Source organism: Zalophus californianus, chromosome 5 (assembly GCF_009762305.2).
Source record: "Zalophus californianus isolate mZalCal1 chromosome 5, mZalCal1.pri.v2, whole genome shotgun sequence".
Classification (NCBI taxonomy): domain Eukaryota; kingdom Metazoa; phylum Chordata; class Mammalia; order Carnivora; family Otariidae; genus Zalophus; species Zalophus californianus.
This window is the reverse complement of record NC_045599.1, coordinates 127,428,933-127,451,775: the sequence shown is the minus strand read 5'-3', so window position 1 is coordinate 127,451,775 and position 22,843 is coordinate 127,428,933. Positions and strand designations below refer to the sequence as shown.

General features: G+C 45.2%; 2 protein-coding genes across 2 annotated transcripts in view; one reads left to right on the top strand and one right to left on the bottom strand.

Moving 5' to 3' along the window:
* Positions 1–11,137: 11,137 nt before the first annotated feature.
* On the top strand, positions 11,138–14,874 carry RXFP3 (relaxin family peptide receptor 3). Its single transcript, XM_027604526.1, has one exon. It carries the CDS (start codon positions 11,752–11,754, stop codon positions 13,126–13,128), a length of 1,377 nt encoding a protein of 458 aa, XP_027460327.1. The 5' UTR covers positions 11,138–11,751; the 3' UTR covers positions 13,129–14,874.
* A 3,071-nt stretch (positions 14,875–17,945) lies between these two features.
* The window catches only part of SLC45A2 (solute carrier family 45 member 2), a 32,866-nt gene continuing 27,968 nt past the window's right edge, over positions 17,946–22,843 (bottom strand). Inside the window, exons 6-7 of the mRNA XM_027606597.1 lie at positions 20,584–20,798; positions 17,946–18,211 (exon numbers count right to left, since the gene is read on the bottom strand). Coding sequence (XP_027462398.1) covers positions 17,990–18,211; positions 20,584–20,798 — 437 coding nt within the window. The 3' untranslated portion in view covers positions 17,946–17,989. The remainder of the gene's footprint in view (positions 18,212–20,583; positions 20,799–22,843) is intronic.

The window sequence follows — 22,843 nt, the reverse complement described above, 5'->3', positions numbered from 1 at the left end:
CTGAGCAGAGTGAGGAGGGCATCCATCTGAGAAGAACTGTCCCAGCAGGGTGTTGAAATACTGACAGGGTAAAGAGGGGTGGGGTGATGGTGGCAACTGATGGCGGGAATTGGAGCTTGGTTACATACATACTGATCAGATAAGTAAACATAGCAAGGATAGTGGGAGTCAAGTTCCTCACTACCAGTGAAGAGAATTACCAATATAAAAAAAAAGAGAGAAGTAGAATAAACTCTATGTTGGATTATAACTAAGGTAACTGGTATGAATCCAAAGTTGTTGGTGACTGTATAGGTGCATATAGAAGTAAAGATATAAATAGGCATAAGTATTACGTCTATGGGTGTGTACATACATATATTGCCTAGGCCTGTTCACTTGAGGGTGTTGGAGCAATGACTCCCCAGCAGCAATGAGCACATCTGACACCCAGATCTTGGATTCTAAATACCATTCGCCTCTAAAAGGAACCAGGACTCCTTAGAGAAATGACTGACTTCAGAACTAGGGCTTGGGAGATAGAAGATAAAACTGAAACATTTTATTGCTAAAACAAACAAACAAAAAAACAAAACAAAAACCTCAAAGAAAGATGAGAGCTTTGTCAAAAGGAGAGAGGGGTTAACATGAAAGAGCCCCCACTGGCCAAGTCTAGGAAAATTTAAGCAAAAATATATAATAGTAATAAATTATTAGTCTTATAATAAGATAAGAACCCATGAATCCATGATACAAATAGATAAACGAATAGAGAGATTGATGAGGAATGGGAAATTTATATCATTTTAAAGCATCTCCTCCCAAATGTTTATTAAATATAAAAGCAAAAAGAGTACTTCAGAGTAGACAAGCATAGCAAATATCCCCTTAATCAAGTAAACAAAGAAAACAAAATCAGTAGTGTGGACAATCAAAACCGTGTGCTACCTGGCAGGCTGCAGTAAGAACACTATCACTCTGTAAAATATCTGCCCAGGATACATAACCTGAATCTAATCATGAGAAAACATCAGACAACTGAAATCGAGAGAGATTCTACAAAATAACTGTGGTGTTTGTTTTTTTTTTTTTAATCTTCAAAATGCCAAGAAAGTCAAAGGAAAACTGAAAAACTGTTCCACATTGAAGGAGACCAAAGAGATATGGCGACGAACAGCAACACATGATTCTGAAGATCCTTCTGTGACAAAAGACATTGTTGAAACAATTAGGAGACAGAGAATGGGATGTTAGTATTGTATCACTTAATGTCCTGATTCTGAGGGTTTTGGCTGTGTAGAGGACTGTCCTTGTTTGTTAGAGATACACATGAAAGTATTTGGAGGTGAAGTGGCATCTCGTTGACAATTTACTCTCAAATGATTCAGAACACAAAATGTTGTCTTTAACTTGACTTCCAACTTTTATGTGAGTTTGAGATTGTTTCTAAATAAAAAACACAAAATGTAACAGTATGTTCTTATTCTTTAAAATAATTTAACACTTGGTGGAGATACTATAGAATTGGAAATTAGAGAAGCCTAATAATGGGAAGTTAGTAGCCAACTGAGTGCCCATGCGTGGTGGTCTCTGAGCAGCCATGCTGGCACCTACAGATGCGATCATTATCAGATTGGTCCTGTGTTAGTCCTGAGCCATGTGGGCACCAGTCCCTCTCTGTCATTCTGCCTTAAAGATTAAGTCTGAATTAAAGAATAGTGTGCCCATTGTTCCCAAGGAGAGGAGGAAATTAGGAATGGAATGTATTAGGGAAACCTTGAGCACTCCTGCCTTAGCAAAAAGAGAATACTTCACGTCTTCATTCAACAAATATTTATTGACTGCCTTCTGTGTCCAGGCACTGGGAATATAACAACAAATGAAATAATCAGAGACTCTTTCCTCATGTTTGCCTGTGCCATGGCTTGAGCCAGGGGGAAAGAGAATAAAGAAGTAAATATATAATACGTAAGACAGTGGTAAGAACAGTGGAGAACAATGAACAGGCTGAGGAGGACTGGAAGTGATCAAGATGGATGGGTTCCTGTTTTATATAAGAGGGTCAAGAATGGCCTCCCTTAAGATGATTTTAAAGGAAGGCATTAAGAATCTGGATGAAATAGGTATCTAGGAGAAGAACATTCCAGGCCAAGGAGACAGTAATAGGAAAGACCCTCAAATGGGAATAAGTAGGAATGTGCTTAGAGAGCTCAAGAGGAAGCAAAGTGTTTGTTGTGGCTATAGGGTGTGAACAAGGGCAGAGTGCTGATAGACAGGAGAAGGGAAGGTCATGAAGGCACTTAGAGACCACAAGGAAGATTTTGGATTTTACCCTGAGCACTTTAAGAAGCCATTGGCGGTGGGGGGGGGTTGAGTACAGGAGTGACAAGAATTGACCTAGGATTTATAAGTTTTCTTGGGCTGCTGTAGAGGGAAAAGGAGGAGCACAAAGAGCAGTTAGGAGGCCACTGAATTAACTCAGGTACAAGATAATGATGGATTACATCAGGTGGTAGCAGAAGACATGGTGAAAATTGATCAGATTTATTTTGAAGGTAAAAAAATAACAAGACTTTCTAATCAATTGGATGTGTGAGAAAAAAGAACTCAAGGTGGATTTCAAGGTTTAGAGTTGCCCATAATTGAGTTGGGGAAGACGGAAGGTAGAATAAAATGGTGGGAGTGGGGAAAGTCAGAAGTTCAGTTTGAGACATGTTAAGATGTCTTAGATATCTGAAAGGAAATGTCAAGTAGACCATTGGATATACAAGTCTGGAGTTGAGAGAGAGGTTCAGGTTGGGAAGTCATCATAGGTATTTGGATGATATTAGTAGCTTTGAAATGGAATGTGAATACCTATTGTATGTATGCATGTAGCGGAGAAGAAAAAAGACATGAGGCTTGTGCTCTGGGTGCTATAGACTAAATATCTGTTCCCCCCCACCACCACCGCTACACATAAACAAAATTCATATGTTAAAATCCTAAACCCCGATGTGATGGCATAGGCAGGTGGGGTCTTTGGGAGGTGATTAGGTCATAAGAGTGGAGGCCTCACAAATGGGATTAGTGCCCTTATAAAAGAGAGCCCAGAGAGCTCCCTCACCCTTTCTACCGTGTGAAGACCCAGCAAGAAGTTGGCCGTCTGTGAACCAGGAAGCAGGCTCTCACCAGGCACTGACTCTGCCAGGGCCTTGATCTGGGACTTCTCAGCCCCCAGAATTGTAAGGAATGAATTTCTGTTGTTTATAAGTGACCCAGTCTTTGACATCTTTATTATATCCGCCCAAACAGGCTAAGGCACTGGGAGAGCACCAATATTTAGAGTCCCAGGAAATAAAGAGAAATCAGCACAGGAGACTGAGGAGTGGCCCACCAAATAAGAAGAGAGTGAATGGTGAGTGTGGTATCTTCAAAATCAAGTGGAAAGCGTTTCAAGGAGGAGTTATTCACTAGCTCACACTGGAACAAGGACAGGAGAAAAGTCCAGGCTTTACATACTCTGCTGCCCAGAAGAAAAAAATGGAAGAGAAAGATTGAGTTCGTCTGGTTAAGAGATAGTAACTGCACCCACTAATAAATGTAGCTCAATCAACATCCTTGGAATCTGACCAATCATAAATTCTTTCATGGAAAGCAGTGTCAGGAAGGTATGAAAGTGCCAAGGAAGGTTCACGATCCTAGTTTATCCCACTTTTAATACTCTTTTAGCCCACTGAGGTCAACAAGAGCCCATGGGTAGCTTGGGGTGGCACTCCCGTCCTCAGAGGAGAGCTCCTGCCCTGGTCCCGGAGGGTCACTGCCCTGATATTCATCACTGCTTTCTGTTAGCCTCCTGGGGTCATTGAGAGCAGATCAGCTATGCCCCCAAGAAACTTCGAAATGAGTAAATGAGATTAGTTCAGGTGGCAATAAAGATATACCATAAGAGTACCCCCCTTTTTCTGTGTTATTGAGGCACAATTGGACAGGCAATAAACGGCACATGTTTAAAGTATACAATTTTATGTGTTTGCAAGTATATACATACACACCTGTGAAGCCATCGCCACAGTAAATTTTGACATATGTATGTGCATGTGCACATGTGGTGTGTGTGCTGGTGTGCATGGATCACACCAGCAATTTCTTCCTGCTCCTGTGCAGTCCCCTCCTCCTGTCCCTACTGGCATGACCCCACAGCCACAGGTAGTCACCCCCCTGTTGTCACACCGGACATTCTTTAGCAATTCCTTGAATTTCATGTAAGGGGACTCATACAGCATAAACTAACTTCTGTCTGCCTTCTTTTACTCTGCATCATTATTTGGATGTTCTTTGCCCTAGTGTTCTGCTCCTTTTCATTTCTGCACAGTGTTCCATTGTGGGGATCTACCACTGTGGGCCCATTCGTTCACCTTGTCACCAATTTCTCTGTTGGTCATTGGAAAACCGATGGAGCAAAAACTTGGTCAGCAACACCTAGCCTAAAATCAGGCAGACACATACATACTCCTAATTCCTGTTGAAGATGTTTCCTTGTAACTTAGGAAGCAAGGCCGCTAAGTTCTCCAACAAGCTCATTTCAATGGACAGTATATGTTTCTCCTCAGGATAAAGTGACTTTAAAAAATACACATGAAAATCATGACAAATGGGCTTTGAAGTTAAGCCTGGATAAAGATAGAACTTCTCTGTATAGTTTTGTAGAGTTTCAACATAGCTTGTCCACTCCGCCAGACAGAGGTGTAGGTTATCTCTACAGCCACAAGATGAGTATTTGCAGCCCTTTGGTCTTCAGAGCACAGAAAGCCAGACTCTGTGCTCTCAGAGACCCTTTCATGAGGCCCCGGGGGACAGCTAGCCGAGGGCTAGATGCCTCTGTGAACACCTTTCTCTACCTTGGCCACACTGTCCAAACAGTGCCCACCAGGATGACCTCCTTGGCAACAAGAAGGCCTGTTCTGTTGCTTCACAGCCCCTCTGAGTGTTGCAGATAACACTGACTCAACTATTAGTTGATTGTTTGCTGTCCTATTAAATCTGCCCCCAGTGTCCTGAGAGGCCTCCAAGAGCAAAGGGCTGTATTGATTCAGTCACCGCTTCCTGCAGTAAAGTGGTGGCTGTGATCCGATTAAGATGTTGTGATTCCTCTTTTGAAGGTGAGAGGACTGATATGTGTATGGATAGACTGACGGAGTCTTTGAAACCCAATGTGAGAAAACGGGGCACACAGGATATGTTTTTTGAATACATGGACTAGTATATAAGGCAAAGAGAAATCTGCGAAAAACTCATAGAAAGAACTGATGTTGTCAAGTGGTGAATTAGAAAGCAGGCAGCCAAGCTGAATTTCACACAGTGAGATTCAAGTTAATGAATCTCATGATTCCTTATCATTCATTTCCCCCTTGATTATAAACTATAGATACAAGGACTGTTTTATTTATTACTGCATTTCCCTCAAAGATAAAAATGATAAACAAATATTTGATCCGAGGGTGGGTGGCTGGGAGACTTAGTGGCAAATGTTCTGGGAATGACCTGCTTTGAGACCCATGGACACACCTCTCCATTAAAGAGTTGGCTTCCTCTCCTAACTCCCACCTGGAATTGGGAAACAGACTCTGGTTTTACTATGAGACTATTCATTTCTCTCTTTGTCCTCAGAAATAAATGTTCTCCTTTATGGATATGCTGAAAGCCTCCCGAGTAATCCCACCTTGGCTGCTCTGGTCTTCTCTTGACACCTCCTCCACCCACTCTCTCTGAGTCAGCAACTAGAAGGTTAATCCCTGACATAGCAGGGGCTGTCCAAATATTCTGCTCTTATCTTTAATATACCCATGCTGCTTCTTTCTTTGGAATTAAAGTGTTTGTCTTCCTCTAGGATTTTGAGTTGGAAGCTTAGATGATTGATGTTTAACCTCTTCTCTCTCTCTTTTTTTTAAGATTTTATTTATTTATTTGACAGAGAGAGAGAGAGACAGCAAGAGAGGGAACACAAGCAGGGGGAGTGGTAGAGGGAGAAGCAGGTTCTCCGCCGAGCAGGGAGCCTGATGTGGGGCTCGATCCCAGGACCCGGGGACCATGACCTGAGCCGAAGGCAGACGCTTAACGCCTGAGCCACCCAGGCGCCCCAACCTCTTTTCTCTTTAAAAATATGCACTTACAGCTATAAATTTCCCTCTAAGCACTGTTTTGATTGCACCTCAAAATTTGATGCCATGTTTTATTATGATTTACTTTAAAATATTCTATAATTTATTTTATAACATTTTATATTTTGGTTCTTTAATCAGGGTTGTTTAAAATGTGTGGCTTAATTTTGAAACATTCAAGGACTTATAGTTATTCTTTTGTTGATATCTAGTTTAATTCCACTGTGCTCAAAATACATGTTCTGTATGATTTCAACCCTTGGAAAGGTGTTGAGTCTTGATTTTGGCCCAGCAAGTGGCCTATCTTGGTGAATGTTTTATGTGTATTTGAAGAAAGTGTGTATTTTCAGGATGTTGAGAATAGAGTGTAGAACCTACCTTTAGGATGTTCCTCTTTTGGGGTTTGGACTGAAAGCCTAGACTGTTTACTTACTCCCCTCCACTTTACTAAGCTTGAATTTCAGTCTTTATTGTCCCAGCACTGCGGAGCTGTTGAGATAACCACTCAGTTAAGTAGGACTTCAACTTCTGTTTCCTGCTGGATATTGTGACAACCTGCCCTATGTCAGGTTTCAAGATGATCCCAATGATGTCTGCCTCCTTGTAATCATATTCCTATATAATTCCCCTCTCCTTGAGTGTGGCCTGGACTTATTTTTTTTTAAGGTTTTATTTACTTATTTGACAGAGAGAGAGGGAGCACAAGTGGGGGGAGTGGAAAGAGAGAAGCAGGCTCCCCACTCAGCAGGGAGCCTGACATGGGGCTCGATCCCAGGACCCTGGGATCATGACCTGAGCTGAAGGCAGACGCTTAACTGGCTGAGCCACCCAGGTGCCCCTGGACTTATTGATTCGCCTCTAAAGAATAAAACAGGGAAGAAGTGGTGGGAGTATCACTTTTACTAGATCATAAAAACACTATAGCTTTCATGCCAATTCCTCTCTCTCTCTCTCTCTCTCTCACACACACACACACACACATCACTCACCCTGCTGGAAACCTGATGCCATATTGTGAAGCAGCCCTGTGGAGAGTCCCACAGAGTGAAAGATCAAGGTCTGCCAACAACCTTCTGAATGAATCCCCCTCCCTACCACTAAATTTATTAAATAAACCCACAGCCCCAGCTGATAGCTTGCCTGCAACCCTATGATAGACCTTGAGCCAATGACCTTATGCTGCACCTGGATTCCTGACCTAAACAAATGGTGAGATGATATTTGTTGTTTCAAGCCGTAAAGTTTTAACATAAATTATTATTCGGCAAGAGATAACTAACACAGGGAGAAATGGAAAAATAGAAAGAAGTAAATAGATTCAGGAATTTGGGGGGTTTGTTTTTGTTTCTGCTCTTGAGAACATGCTAACAAGACCTTCTAGATTGAGTTAAATTGGTGTAAGAAAAACTGAGAGATAAAGAACTACTCTTGGGGTTTTGGTTCAAACAGTTGTATGAACAGTAATGCCTTAGACTAAGACTGAGAAATCTGAAGGGAATCAGCAACCATGTAGAAGTGCCAAGTAGCAGTTGGATATGCAGCTCTGGAGTTCTGAGCATTAAAGGCTGAAAATCAGATCTGGGGTGATAGTAGTATCAACCTCACTGGTTTTCAGTACTAGGTGAAAAAATTCAGATAAAACCCTTTGCACAGGGCACACAGTTGTTACCTGTAGTTGGTAAAATTTTGTCCCCTAGAAATATATGTTCAAGACTTAGTCCCTGGTACTTGTGAATGTGACCTTGTTTGGAAATGTAAATGTACATTCTTTGCAGATGTAATTAGTTAGGATGAGGTCCTACAGATTAAAGTGGACCCTAATTCAATGACTAGTGTCCTTACAGAGAGAAAACAGAGATACAAAGATATACACAGAAAGAAGAATGCCATCTGAAGACAAAGACAGAGATGACAGTGATGCACTTACAAACCAAGAAATCAACATAAACCCACCAGAAGTTGGGAGAGAGGCATGGGATGTTTTCTCCCTCAGAGTCGCCAAGGAACCCACTTTGCCAACACCTTGATTTCTGACTTCTAATCTCGAGGATTTTGAGATAATAAATTTCTGTCTTTTCAAACCACCTGTTTTGTTGTAATTTGTTACAGCAACCCTAGGAAAATAATAGTGTCCAAATAAATGTGAAGTATGAGTTGTTATCATTGTTTCTATTATTATCATTCATATTGTGCCATTGTTGTTTTTGTTGTTATATATCCAAACACCTAACACGTTGCTTTGTGCCTATTAGGAACTCAATTCATAATTATGGTAAAATAAAAATCTGGGATATCTGCAGACTGAAAAGAGGTAAGGCACAGTGAAGGGTATCTGCACATATTCCAAAAGAATCTTGAAAGAATAGATTCTTTTCTCTGAAAACCCACCTGTCTTTGTAGAATCCCAGAATCAAGATTATGTATCTCCTCTCTAACCTGACTCTTGTAATTTCCTGTCTCCTCATTTAGATCCAGCTCAAGTTCTGTCTTGCTGCAGTCTACCTAGAACAAACAATCCATGTGATAACAGGCTTCCCCAAACTCACACCCTGGCCCTTACTTACCTGTTAGTTATATACTACATTATTTGGATTATGATCTTATATACCTAAGTGATATTTGACTACAACTGATATGTTTCTCTCCTTGAATTTTTAGATGATGTTTGAGAAAAGCATGGCCCATGCTTTTAAGATAAATGATCCAAAATATCCTTAGTTCATATTGGAAAAGTTCATTTCATATTTGAAAGGGGATTTTTGCTTCCATAACAAAGGCTTAGTTAAGTGATACTATAAATTCCTGAACATGATCTCTGGTTCATTTTCAGAGAGCAGATTTGGAGATGAAGAACATTCTAGGCTCAGAAGCATCTGGCAGCATTCTTGGCGAGTAGCACTTGGGAACAGCCTCTCCTGAGGGCTCAATCTGAGTTGTGTGGGCTAGTATTCAAGGCCTGGCGTACCTCAAGAGCACATGGCCATCCCAGTCCCACAGTGAAGAAAATGTCATTGTTGGACCCAAATGTGATTTTAGGGAAACTTGCCAAGACCTCCTTCTCTTCCTTTGCTTCGAATCCTAGTGTGCGATAAACCATCACTGGACATTAATTACTTTGGGAGACTTAATATTTTTTAAATGGAATGTTAGAAAAGAAATAAAAGTCCAGATGTTCCCAAACTTGGGGAAAAAATTAGTATCATCTGGAAGAATGCTTTAAAAACGTAGAGTCTTGGGCCCTTTTCCAAACCCACTGAGAATCAGAATCTCTGGGCCAGTGTGGGGCTGGGGGAAGAATTGCAACTTATATTTTTAGCAAGCTGCCCACCTGACTCTGATGTCACCTGCTTAGTACCTATCCTCAGAATATTTGAAAACTATAATTCTTTCCATATACGAACGTGAAAACCAAGGCAAAGGGCTGTCAGGGTATGCCCTAGTCTTCCTTGTTTTTCAACAGCACCTTGAAAAATTGTGTTTTTTTTTTTTACTTTTTTTTTTTTAAGAAAGGAGAGAGAAAAATTTGATGGATAAAGAACTGTAAAACACGAAGTGAAAGTGAGCTTGAAGGTGAGACTACTAAAACAGAGATAAGAGGTGTCCACAGAGGCAACCTGTGGTTTGGGAGCAATAATCAGAGCAGGGCTGAGCTTCTCCAGATTAGAACAGTTCAAAGGTGGTTTGGTTTTGGTTCGTTCTTTACTAAAGCCCTGACGCCCTCTAGCAGGCAAGTGGAGAAGACCAGAGTCTCTAGTGAAGAGTGTTCTCTGCTTGGAACTGGGTTCTGGCTTTGGAATCCAGATTGTTTTGATTTCCCTTCATATGTTTTGGGTACCACATTTCTTTTTTTAACTAAGTATTTTACTATCTCCTCTGCTTGAAAGTCACATCCTCTCGATTTCTGTAAGTAAAGTTGTGGACTTCGCAGGAGAGAGAACAACCATGCTTAAGATACTTTTGTCTCAGTTTCGTTGGGGACAGTGAGGAAAATATTTCAAATTTCTTAAGTCCACCCTAAAAGGTGCAATTTACACTAGAGCAGTTGAACTGGCATTTAAATAAACTACAATTTGAGAATTAAAATGGTTTACACTGGTTCCCCGTGTCCAAAATAACTTAGAAGATTCCTTAGCATTTACTTCCTTTGGTCTGAAAAACACTTGTTAAAGAGTTCTGATTATAATATTATAATAGTAGTTAAAGGAAAGGGCTGGCGGTCCAAAAACAGCCTTATGGAATCCTCTATTCCAACTGAATCAAGGTAAAGAGAGTGCATGTGGGTAAACAATTTGTGGAAGAGCTTTGGGCTGAGGGCTGGACAGGCGATATCTAGTGTCTGTGAAATCAGCTCACCAATGATATAGTCTCTGCTTAGCTTCAGTTATCAGAATATACCAAAGGCAGAGGGCAACACTTGAACCCAGAGTTTTGCTATATGAGGACGCTTTGAAAATCCTGACAGTCACAGGCACCAAACCAAGTAAAGTGCTTAGATAATTAAAGAAGGAGAAGTGGAGCTTTTGTTTGTCTATCCGGTTAAAGCCCATCATCTGACTTAGAGTCTGGGCATGAAGAGGTTGCTCATTGCTTTTAAAAACAAAAATGGGCAAGAGATCGTGAATTTTTAGAACCATCTTTCATCAAATGGGATCATTTCGAAGATAAAGTGGGAGTAAGGAAGAAAGAAAAAAATTTCTAATACCTGTAGTTATGTTTGGGAATAAGAAAGAAAAAGGGATCGCAAATCAAAGCCGACTCTTTCTCCAGCAACAGAGGAAACTAAAGGGGTACAACCATGTCCTGAAACTTGGAAGTGGAAAAGGGGAATCAGCTAGTGGGCTCTGCCCCCTACCCACAGCTTCCTCCTCCCGGAGGCGGGCGTGGAGAAGTTCAGCACCTCGGAAAGCGCCCCCTCTCCCCCGCGCGGGGAATACGCATGCTCCCTGGGAGCCCGCAGCCAAGGCTTTGCGGGTACAACTATAACTCCGGTGGCCGCAGCTGATGACTCACTGGGAGCTGACAACAGCGGAGAGGTGAAGGCGCGAGGCAGCTGGGTAGACATCGAAAGACCTCCAGAGGGTCAGAGCGAGGTAGACGGAACTCTGCTGTCTCTCTTTTTCTCTCAAAGGACAGAAACCTAGTCCAAGCAGCAGCGGAGGGAACCGACAAAGGTATTTGAAAGAGAAGGAACGAGCCCCCAGTAGCGCTCCTGAGCGGCAGGGTGGATATAAGCTAGTGCCCAACAAAGGCAGTGGGGAAACGTCTGAATCGTACGGCAAGGACCGGGAGACTCCGACCTTGGCCAGGGAACCCTTGGGCGCCCACCGTTCGCCTCAGAAGCTGCACTGCTCGGCTCTAGGACTCCCCTCCAGAACAGACGCCAAGCGCAACTCCAGCGTCCAAGGCTGTGTGCCCCGCGCGGGGAAAGCGTTTGGCACTCAGTTTCCAGGAACTATCTACAGCTGCGGCTTTGAAAGCTCCCACGCACGCCCTGCGCCCTTGCGGGGACAGAACCCCCAGAGAGTTGGACTGGCTTTGGTCTTGACTCCACTCCCCCCCCACACACACACCCCGGAATATGACCTAGAAGCCCCTGCGCTTGCAGGTGGTCGCTGCCGCCACGACAGTCACCATGAATAAGGAGGCTGGAGGAGACGAGCTCGCAGAACTCTTCAGTCTGATCCCGTACCTTCTACAGGCGGCCAACACCAGCGGCAATGCGTCGCTGCAGCTCCAGGACTTGAGGTGGGAGCTGGGGCTAGAGTTGCCGGACGGCGCGGCGCCGGGGCATGCCCCGGGCACCGGCCGGGCCGGAAGTGCGGACACCGAGGCGCGGGTGCGGATCTTCATCAGCGTGGTGTACTGGGTGGTTTGCGCGTTGGGGCTGACCGGCAACCTGCTGGTGCTCTACCTGATGAAGAGTAAGCACGGATGGCGCAAGTCCTCCATCAACCTCTTTGTCACCAACCTGGCGCTGACAGACTTTCAATTCGTACTCACCCTGCCCTTCTGGGCGGTGGAAAACGCTCTCGACTTCAAATGGCCTTTCGGCAAGGCCATGTGTAAGATCGTATCCATAGTGACGTCCATGAACATGTACGCCAGCGTCTTCTTCCTCACCTCCATGAGCGTGGCGCGCTACCTCTCGGTGTCCTCTGCTCTTAAGAGGTACCGGACCCGAGGGCATGGCTGGGGCGACTGCTGCGGCCAAAGCCTGGGGGACAGCCGCTGCTTCTCAGCCAAAGCACTGTGCGTTTTGATCTGGGCCTCCGCCGCGCTGGCCTCGTTACCCAACTCCATCTTCTCCACGACCTTCAAGGTGATGGGCGAGGAGCTGTGCCTGGTGCGCTTCCCCGACAAGTTGCTGGGCGGAGACAGACAGTTCTGGCTGGGCCTCTACCACTTGCAGAAGGTGCTGCTAGCCTTCGTGCTTCCGTTGTGTATCATCAGCCTGTGCTACCTTCTGCTGGTGCGCTTCATCTCCGACGGCCGCGTGGCTGGGACCGAAGGAGGAGCCTCAGCGGCCGGGGGCGGCCTGGCCGCAGCCAGCGCCCGTAGACGGTCCAAAGTCACCAAGTCAGTGACCATCGTGGTCCTATCCTTCTTTCTGTGTTGGCTGCCCAACCAGGCGCTCACCACCTGGAGCATCCTCATCAAGTTCAACGCGGTGCCCTTCAGCCAAGAGTATTTCCTGTGCCAGGTATACGCGTTCCCGGTGAGCGTGTGCCTGGCTCACTCCAACAGCTGTCTCAACCCCATCCTCTACTGCCTGGTGCGCCGCGAATTCCGCAAAGCGCTCAAGAATCTACTGTGGCGCATCGCGTCGCCTTCCCTCACCAGCATGCGCCCTTTCACGGCCACCACCAAGCCAGAGCCCGAGGATCAGGGGCTGCAGGCCCTGGCACCTCTCCACCGGACCGCGGAGCCTGACCTGGTCTACTACCCGCCCGGCGTGGTGGTCTACAGTGGGGGGCACTACGACCTGCTGCCCAGCAGCTCCGCCTACTGACTCGGGCCCATGGGGCACAGTCGCTGCAAAGTGGCCTTCCCCGAGTGGGGAAAGGGATTAGGAGATGCTGGGGGCCCACGGGATCGAGAGGTAGGAGGGACCAGGATAGGGAAAGGCGTGAAGGAGCAGCCTGTGAAAAGGCGGGGGAGGGGAGGCTGTCCGCGGAGAGGGAAGGCTTCCAAACCGGGTGGAGAGAGGACGCTGGCAAAGGGGCCGAGGTCAACCTCACAGGGCCAAGCCACCAGCCTGCGTCCCCTTCTCCCCACATACGCCTCTTCCTCCCTTAAGCTCTCAACACTGGGCGGGGGTGGGGGGCGCCCAGAAGCGGGAAAGGAATCAAGAACGTAGAGAAATTGGGGCACGAGGAAGTGGGGCTCAGCCAAAGGTGCGCAGACAACTGAACGCATTTATTCCAGCCACTTTTATGGAGCTCTTGAAGGGGTCGTCAAAGTGCATCCAACCGCGCAGGAGCCGCCTACAAAACCTTTCCTTTGAGCCTTGGCACGCGAGACCGCCACAGCGCCATCTGACTCGCTGCGTGGCTGCGCAGGAGACCTAGTTTGCGAATAAGAAACTTCTTCCGAGTCGAAAGAAAGTAGTGACCACCCCGATCCGCCCTCCAGAGAAAGGCACCGCGAGAGGGGCACCTCCCAGGGGGGCATTGTATCGTTTCTCATCCCGGACAGAGCGAGTGGCTCTGCGGGAGCCGGACCGCGACTCTGCGCTTAGGTGTCACCCGAGGCAAAATACTTGTCTCCAACACGCGCTATCGATTCGCTGGGGAGTGGCCTCACTGCGGGAGGGAGCGGATGCAGTGTGATGAGAGGGACTGAATAGAGACCTCTTCGGGCCACCGCCTCTAAAGGAAAAGGGGAGCTGACGTGCTCACTTGGTGACCGAGTAGGAAGTGAGTGCGCCAGGCGCTGGCAGCCGTGACGTCCGGGTTCCCCGGAGAGCGGAGGGGTGCCTGGAAACACTGCACGCTGCAGGTGAGCTGTGCCCTGGAGCAACTTGACAAGGTCTGAGTATACAGGCCTGGGAGTGGGGGCGTCTCTGCAGCGTCCTCCCCGCCCAGCCCTCACTCTTCGCGAATCGGATGTCCCTTTGATAGCGGCTTGGGACCAATCAGTAGAGGGATGGCTCCGCCAGAGTTTTTGTAGGCTTAGATAGAAAACTAAGAGATGCTGTAGAAATGTGCAAGGGCAGGGGAAAAGGGGGGGGGCGCTCCTGGAAACCAAATTCCTAGAACCAAATTTCAACAGGAGGGGTGGGGTGGGGAAAGGGAACGGAAGACTCAAGTAAAATCTGTCCTAAAGGGAAGAGAGTACAGAGAGCGTGTTCTAAGGGGATCCCCAGAATTTCTGCTGTGGGGTTCTCTCTTTCTCATGATATGGAGAGGACAAAGTAGGGAGTAAGACTTCCCATAGGACACACCTTAACCAAGTTCCATTTACTCTAAGCAGTGCTCTGCACAGTGAATGAGTATTATGAATTCTTCTGGAACCCCCCAGGCAATCTAGGGAACCATCTCTGAAGAGTGACATGTTTCTTATGACAATTCTGTTCTGGCCACAGCAGTTTAATCCTTTCTTGAGGATGCTTAGAGAATGGGGATCAATTATCAGTCTATCCACCCAACTGCTAGTTTTGACAGAGGTGCTACTGTTCTCTTTGGCGATCTAGCTTGGGGTAAAACAGCAACAACAAGAAAAACCCAGCAATGTGGGCATCTACTGGTGTGGTTATTTTAATACAATAAATAATCATTATACAAACATGTCTGTTTAAGTAACTTCTCAAACTGTAAATCTTTTTGTAATTTTGTTGGAAATGTACGTATATTGTCTGAGATTTAAGGGTAAGTGTGACCATCTACAGCCCTAGCATCCCTTATCCTGCTTTCTGTGACACAACACAATGCAATTACTAAGCATTCATACCTTTGCCACAAAAACAAAAGCTTCCTGATTTCCTCAATCCTGAGCAGTCTTGAGAAGTTAACTTTTTTAGAAAACAGAATAATGCTTTTGTTTTAAAGCAGTCAAATTAGGGACCCACCCATGGCTGGCTCAGTCGGTAGAGTATGTGACTTTTGATCTCTGGTTCCTAAGTTCAAGCCCCATCTTGGGTATAGGGTTTACTTTAAAACATAAATATATAAAGTAGTCAAATTAGTCTTTCTTTGCCCTTTAGGAAGAAAAATTATTGATACAGATATTAAATAGCAATTGGGCTAATAAAAATTGAACTGCAGGGCGTCTGGGTGGCTCAGTGAGTTAAGTCTCTGCCTTTGGCTCAGGTCATGATCCCAGGGTCCTGGGATTGAGTCCCATATTGGGCTCCCTGCTCCGCGGAGAGCCTTCTTCTCTCTCTCCCTTTGCCCCTCTCCCTGCTCGTGCTCTCTCTCTCTCTCAAATAAATAAGTAAAATCTTTTTAAAAAATTGAACTGCAAGCCCCTCCAAGTCCCCAAAACAAACATGCAAGTGAACACCCAGAAAGAACAAAGAGTAGTAGCTTGGCATTGTATCCATGTATAATGTTGATATTAGACTCTTATTGAGAGATTCTCTTTATCAAAGGAACTCGCCATTTCAATTCTGACAATAAAATACTGTGTTGGTAGCTTGGGGTTTTTAGGAAAGTTGTTGAAGTGTGTGCTTCTGCTGTGATGGACACTAGAAAAATGGAAGGGGCTAGGGACAAGGCCTTCATGAAAGAATACTGTGAAAAGAATCAATTGGTCCCCATCTGAACCTGAGGGCTTGTGAGAACATGGCTGGAGGGAGCAAAAACCATGACTTCTGTCTACCACAAAGACAAAAAAATGAACTAGGCAATGGCCACATTTTTTTTTTTTTTTGCATGCCAGTTGCATGCCAAGCCCTGTACTGGGTGCTGAGATGGCATATACCAGCTGGACACACTACTGACTTTTACATCTAGAAGGAGACACAGCCGTGTCCGCAAGGTAAGTAAGTCGTGGAACAGTGAGTTGAATGTCATAGCAAGGGCTAAAAGAAGTGCTATGGGAATATAAGGGACAGAAAGCCTGGCTCTGCTGAGGAGGCGGGGCAGTCAGAGACTTCCTCACCAAAATAGTACTTGAGATGGACCTAGAAATATGGGTACAATTTAGATGGGCAGGAATGCCCATTTAGACAGGCAGTGGGGACATAGAGAGGACATTTGAAGCTGAGGAAAAGCAATGATTAAAGGTTTGAGATTGGCACATCTGCTGCATGGTGAGGGAAGCAGGAAGCAAAGCAGTTTGGCTTCCTTTTCTTCTACAGAATTTTCCGGGATTTCTGTTCAGAATTTAGGTGTCCCTGTATTTGTTTTGTCTGGGAATGGAACATTTTTGTCCCAGAGAGAACATGCCATTGGTATACTGAGAACAATTACTTGAGTTCCCAAAGGTGGTTAAAGGCTTTTAAAATTGGCTTCTATCCACTTGTTCAAACCTCAGTGGAGTCGAGTTGAAAGAGCTGAGTGTTTATTTGAATATTTGAGTGTGTGTGAGTGCATATGTATAGGGGGGTTAGGGGGCGCATGCTCTAGGGCCTTTCTTCATGCCAGTGACCCATCCAGTACTCCAGCTGAAAAGAGCTTCACTCATAATAAAGACCACGCCCTGTGGTTGGCCAAAGATGACGACTTTTAACTTCTTGGAGTCCAGGTAAGATGGTCCTCAGCTGCAGGTCACCCTCCTAGCTCACCCATTCATTGATTTCAAAATCTTCAACCACCAGAACACTCTTTGGAGAAATGATCAGGAAATAAACATTGAACTCTGCAAATAATTCCGTTTTTAAACCTTACAGAGGCCAAGGACAGGTGGGTAAAGCAAGGGAGGTAGCTCGGTGCTGTTTCTTTTATAAATGTAGGGTACTGAGTCACCTGGGGTCCTCTGAGCATTTGCTCATCATCATCCCACACTTACGGGAAAGGGAGCCGGTATTGATTGTCCCTGCTTGTTCCTCTAACTCAGTCATGACCTTGCAGGTCTAGGATAGATAATGTGATGGAGAGGGAGGAAGGCAGACTGGGGAAGATGGAGTGGTTTTGAGTGTTGACTGTCTCATGTAATTTATTGAATACTGTACTGAAAGAGGAAAAAAACAGCAGAGCTATATGGGGACAGAATGGTCGTCAATGTACCAAGTTGTTCTCCTTTGTGATCGTGAGGCTGACTGGGAGCTGGGTTGTCACTACCTGGCATCATGAGAGAGGATCATACCGCATATCACCCAGAAGAGATCAAAATTCAAAATTTGAAATATGGGTTTCTACTGAATGCGCATTGCTTCCCAACTATCATAAAGTAAAAAAAAAAAAAAATTTGTTAAGTCAAACCATTGTAAGTCAGGGACTATCTGTCTACATGAGCAAATTAAATATAAATTAAATTTGAGTAAATTAATTATCATAAAATAAATCAGCAATATTTTGAGTATTGGTGAATTAATGAAAAATATGACCCTCTGACAAAATACGGACCTCCGATTAAAAAAAAAACACACACGATAGAATAAACCCAATTTGTCAGGTGTAGAACCAGTCTGCTTCTCGAGTTTTGTCAAGGCCAGAAATAGCCTGAGATGGAGGCGCTCTCTCCCACACTCAACCTTTGCCCCAGTGAATGGAGGCAGAGCCCAATCTTTTCTAAGATAAATGATGCCCGAAACCTGGAAACTGCTGTGCAGAGAGCTGGCAGAAAGTGAGGTGTGGGCAGACCGCTGAGGCTGAGGTCTTATCACAGGGCATCCAATGGGCAGATCCTAAAACTGCGGAGCCAGAAAAGAGACTGATTTCCTGCCATGGACTTCCCTGTGTCTGAGGGAAGGGACAATGTTTATTGACCTAATCCACGTATCTAACAAAGAGAGCCACAAAACAGGAGCCGATCAGCGCCAACGCAGAGGCCGTGATCACCACGATGACGCTCCCAGCCTTGCTGACCAGAAAGCCCAGGCCACCTCCAACCAGGATCTGAGCCAGCTGCACCATGCAGGTGAGGACGGCGCAGGCCAGGCCCTGCCCTCTCCCACCGCCGTCCGGGCTCCCTCCCGGGGCCTGCTGTCTCTGCAAGGGAAACACAGGAACACACTTTATCTACAGGAACTGTGCTTTAGGGCAGAAGTTGGCACACTTTTTCTGTGAAGAGCCAGAGAGGAAATCCTTTCAGCTTGTGGGTCCCATGGTCTTGGTTGCATCTACGCAACCTGTTCAAGACCAAGTCTTAAACTCCCCTGTTAATGCCTAGGAAGGTTAAATGGTTAAGATATGCAAAATTATCTCTTCCTAAGAACTCAATAAGTAGGGGCACCTGGGTGGATCAGTTGTTAAGTGTCTGCCTTCGGCTCCGGTCATGATCCTGGGGTCCTGGGATCAAGTGCCGCATCGGGTTCCCTGCTTGGGGGGAAGCCTGCTTCTCCCTCTCCCACTCTCCCTGTTTGTGTTCCTGCTCTCGCTGTGTCTCTCTCTCTCTCTGTCAAATAAATAAATAAAATCTTTAAAAAAAAAAAGAAGTCAATAAATACAATGTAATGGAAACTCAATAAATATGCCATTCCTTTCCTTCCATCGTGTTAGAAGTTCAAATATGTATAAGAAGGGTATTGAAGCACAGATCTACATAGGAGAAGCAACATTAAAAAAAAAAAAACACACACATTTCAACCTTTCAGAATGCAGTTGGTCTGAATTGGCTGATAATGTTGCCATTCATTGGGTGTCTTTTATGTGCTGGGCCTTACACAAGATTCTTTGGCTTGTGTCACTTCAGTGCTTCAGCGCATCCTCCCCTCCTCCCAGGATGCACACATTATCATCCACATAGAACAACAATAATACTAACTACCATTTTTTGAGTCTTTCCCAGGTGCTGGGTAGGCATGATGCCAGGCACCCCACTTGCACTACCTTGTTTAACTTCATTTCCCAACCACTCCTTAAGGTGGGCTTATTTTTCCTATTTGCTTGATTAGGAAGCTCAGGCCCTGAGAGTTTGAATGATAATTCCTATATCATTAGGTAAAAAAAAAAAAAAAAAAAAAGCATTGTGCAGAATAAAGCACATTATACTTTGAATATGAGAGGAAAGATAGGAAAACAGATCCATACTTGCTTGATGTTCATTTTAAAATACTGGAAGGATAAACAAGATAAAGAAGCACCTAGCAAGGGGCTCACACGGGCCCCGGAGGGAGAGAGGAGAGGTGTCAGCGGGAGCCACTTCGGGAGTGCGCATGGATATGGTTGGCATTGTGGAACCATGTGAACATACTGCCTTACCGAAAAAGGAACTCATTTTAAGTGATATTTAATATCACTTATTTAAAAAATAATGATATATATTTATTAAATGATATTTAATAAATAAACGAATAACACCTCCTGTGTCGCACACCTGCAAAGTAGGGGTGGCAGGATTTGAATCCAGGTTTCTCTGAGTCCAAAGCTTGTGTGTTTTGCCCTGGTACCACCTAACTTTCTCCTAGGAGGGACGGTTCTTCACGATAATTGTCTCTAGCAGCAAAACCCTTGCGTGCATTAGAACATCAGTGACACTGATTGCCAGGGCGGGTGAGGACAGCCACAAACTCTCGTTTGGAAGGTTCTAACTCCTGGTGCCACTTCGCCCTGTGGCCTTTGCCAGGTCAAGGGATAGAGAAAGCGGTGAGCATTGCAACCACAAAAATTTGTTTCCGCAGCGTCACACTGTGATAGAGTGAGCTGGAAGTTACCTCTTTAGCTCTTGTATCACTACTCCAGCTAAGGAAAGGTGATGCCTATTTTCATGGAGGAAAAAGTGACATCTTTTGAAAAGAAGAGGTGGTCTTCTTAGAGCAGAAACACCCAACCCACTGTTGTTGGGGGGCAGCATGGTGCCTTGCCCTCCAGCCTGAGCTTCAAGGCAGAGATGGGGCAGGCCTCCCTGGAGGCAGCTGGTGGGTGACCACCTACAACCTCAGCTTTCCTCCTTGCACACAGGGTCTGACTTGCTAAAATCTGGTCTCTAAGGGAAATCTCCTACCTTTAACCAACAATTCCCAGAAATTCCACCTTGCAGCCATTGGGGTGGGTGCAGGTGCTGATGCAGGTGAAATGCTGCAGGTGCACGGGACATGGGGGCAGGCGTCAGAGTCCCCAGGTTCCCCTTTCTTTGTCTCTGTGTGACAACCATGGTGGGCTTGTTTCTCAACATTACCAAGCCTTCTGTTCCTAATCAGATACCGGAGGGTAACTGGACCTGCTCTACTGCTCTCCAGGTGCCCAGGGCTTCCGAGTAAGGAGGAGGGTGTGGGCTGGGAAGGCGGTCATGCTTTGGCCAGACCATCATTACATTTGGCTGGGCATTTTAGAGTTGCTGTTTCAAGACCCTGATTCTCCAGCTTTGCCCTGTACTTTCCTACCACATCCCCCCAGCCTTCCGGTGAGGTTCAATGACGCACCTTCTCCTCCTGCTCCTCGCGGTGGTACTTGGCAATGAGGTTAAAGGGCACAGTGTATAGAGTACTGGACATCACACCAAACAAGGTACACAGAGCCAGGGTGGAGTAGACGTTCGGGAAAAGCCCAATAAATCCTGTCCCCAGGCCAAATAGCAAATACCCCATGAAATAAAGACCCTTTAATCCGATGTAGGATACCAAAGGTTTCTGAAAGTCTGTGGGGAGAAGAAAGAAAGAAATTACAGCTGGAAGTGCCTCACAGCATTTGGTAATTTCAGACAATCTTTTCTTTTGAAGATTCACTTTTTTTTAGGAGCTTTCCTTTGATACCGAATCAGGAACCAAAGAACCTCCTTATCTGTGCTTCAAAATAGCTGGCTTTTGCAATCGGTTTTAAATCCTGTGCATGCAGAGGGCTGGAAATTGCCTTGCTAGGTTGGTTTTTTTCCCCACAAGTAAGGACCAGGCGCCGTTCTGGCAGGCAGCTGAATAGCAATAGGATGCAAAGAGGTGCTGGAAAAGCCCACCTTGGCTGTGGGACTGTGGGGATGCAAGACATGGAAGAAGAGTGGGTCCTTCGGATTCACAGAGTCTGACCTAACAGGACACAAACAACAATCCTGGCCTATCCTGGCCCCATGGCCCAAAGTCAGGTTGGAGGCAAATGAAACAACCAGATTTTAAGAATGATCCAAGTCATCTGGTCCCTCCACCTCCATTTGAATGTCATCTGCATACCTGAGAATGAAGCCAAAAATGTTCTTTTTCTAAAGACAGGTTCCCTGACTTGCCAACACTTCCCAGGCTGGTGAGGGGCCCTCACTGAACCCTGCACCTCCCCATTGCGGGCTCCCTCCCTGTCAGTCCATTCCCATCACTTCTCAAAACCTCAGGTTCCTCATCTAAAAAAAATCTAAACAAACAAATGGAACTAATAAAACCCCTCTTTGTGGTTGTTGTCAGGATCAAATGAGATCCGACGCTTGTGACATCACTCAGCCCAGTGCCAAGCACACAGAAGACATCCCGTTAATGGTGGCTATTGTCATTTCAACAAATACAGGCTCAGATGAGGCTGAAGATGGTTATCTCTTAACCTGGTTCCCCTCCCAGCAGGAAAATTTGGCTTGCTCATAAAAGTACTGTAGTAGAGTTCATTCTTAAAAACTGAAAATCCTGCTTTTCCTATGTTTTCCACCATGGTAGGAAAATTCCCTTAAAAATTTCAGTCATTTGGGGCACCTGGGTGGCTCAGTCATTTAGCGACTGCCTTCAGCTCAGGTCATGATCTCAGGGTCATGGGATCAAGCCCTGCATCGCATCGGGCTCCCGGCTCAGTGGGAAGTCTGCTTCTTCCTCTCCCGTTCCCCCTGCTTGTGTTCCCTCTCTCGCTGTGTCACTGTCAAATAAATAAACAAAATCTTAAAAAAAAAAACTTCAGTCTTTCTTTTTTAAATAGCTGTTTCTCATCCATAGGCTCCCTATCTTTCCCCTGGCCATTCTACTGGAACACGAACCCAGGGGATGAATGATAAAGACCGAAATGTGTCTATTCAAGAATGAAATTCTCCCTATCTGTCCAAATAACTGTTGGATTCACATCACAGAGACAAGAAACCTAATCTGTATTACATTTGAATCAATTATGAGACTAAATACTGTCTCAGATCATCCCATGGAAGTCAAAGCTCTGAAAATGACAAGTGGGCAACGTTGCTTCCTCTTTTAAGTTCATACCAGCCCTCTAGGGATGGTTGAGAGAAAAAGCAGTATAGAGCTAGGTCAGTTTCTGTTTGCTTAATGATTATATTTATACAAAAAATGTAATCTAGGTGTCTCACTACATAAAAGACACCATCAGTATTCACTGGGGAAATGCTCTCATCCAATATGTAGGCCAGCCAAGAAGAAGGCAAAGAAGCATAAAGAGCTATTTGGAAACATAAGTAACTTCAGAACAAAGTCCGAAAGCCAAGCAAAGAATCCTTTATCCATGAAGAGAAATCATTAAGTGTAAGGGTAAACCTGACTCACCCTCCACTGGGTCTAGTACCCAGTCATGGTTATGTCCTCACACCGGTCCTCTCATTAGGACTGGAGATAAATGACGGATTTAAGCACCAGCTATGACTAGTAGTGTCAGATATGATAAATTGGCTACATTTCAGTACTCAATATTGCTATTTTCATGGATCTAAGTAGGCTTGCTATGCAAAAGGAACTTGAAAATACCATACCTCACCCTCCACCATAGCAGCCA

Bases quoted from the DNA above. Each gene is read 5' to 3' on its own strand.
- RXFP3 (XM_027604526.1), top strand. From the start codon at position 11,752: ATGAATAAGGAGGCTGGAGGAGACGAGCTCGCAGAACTCTTCAGTCTG.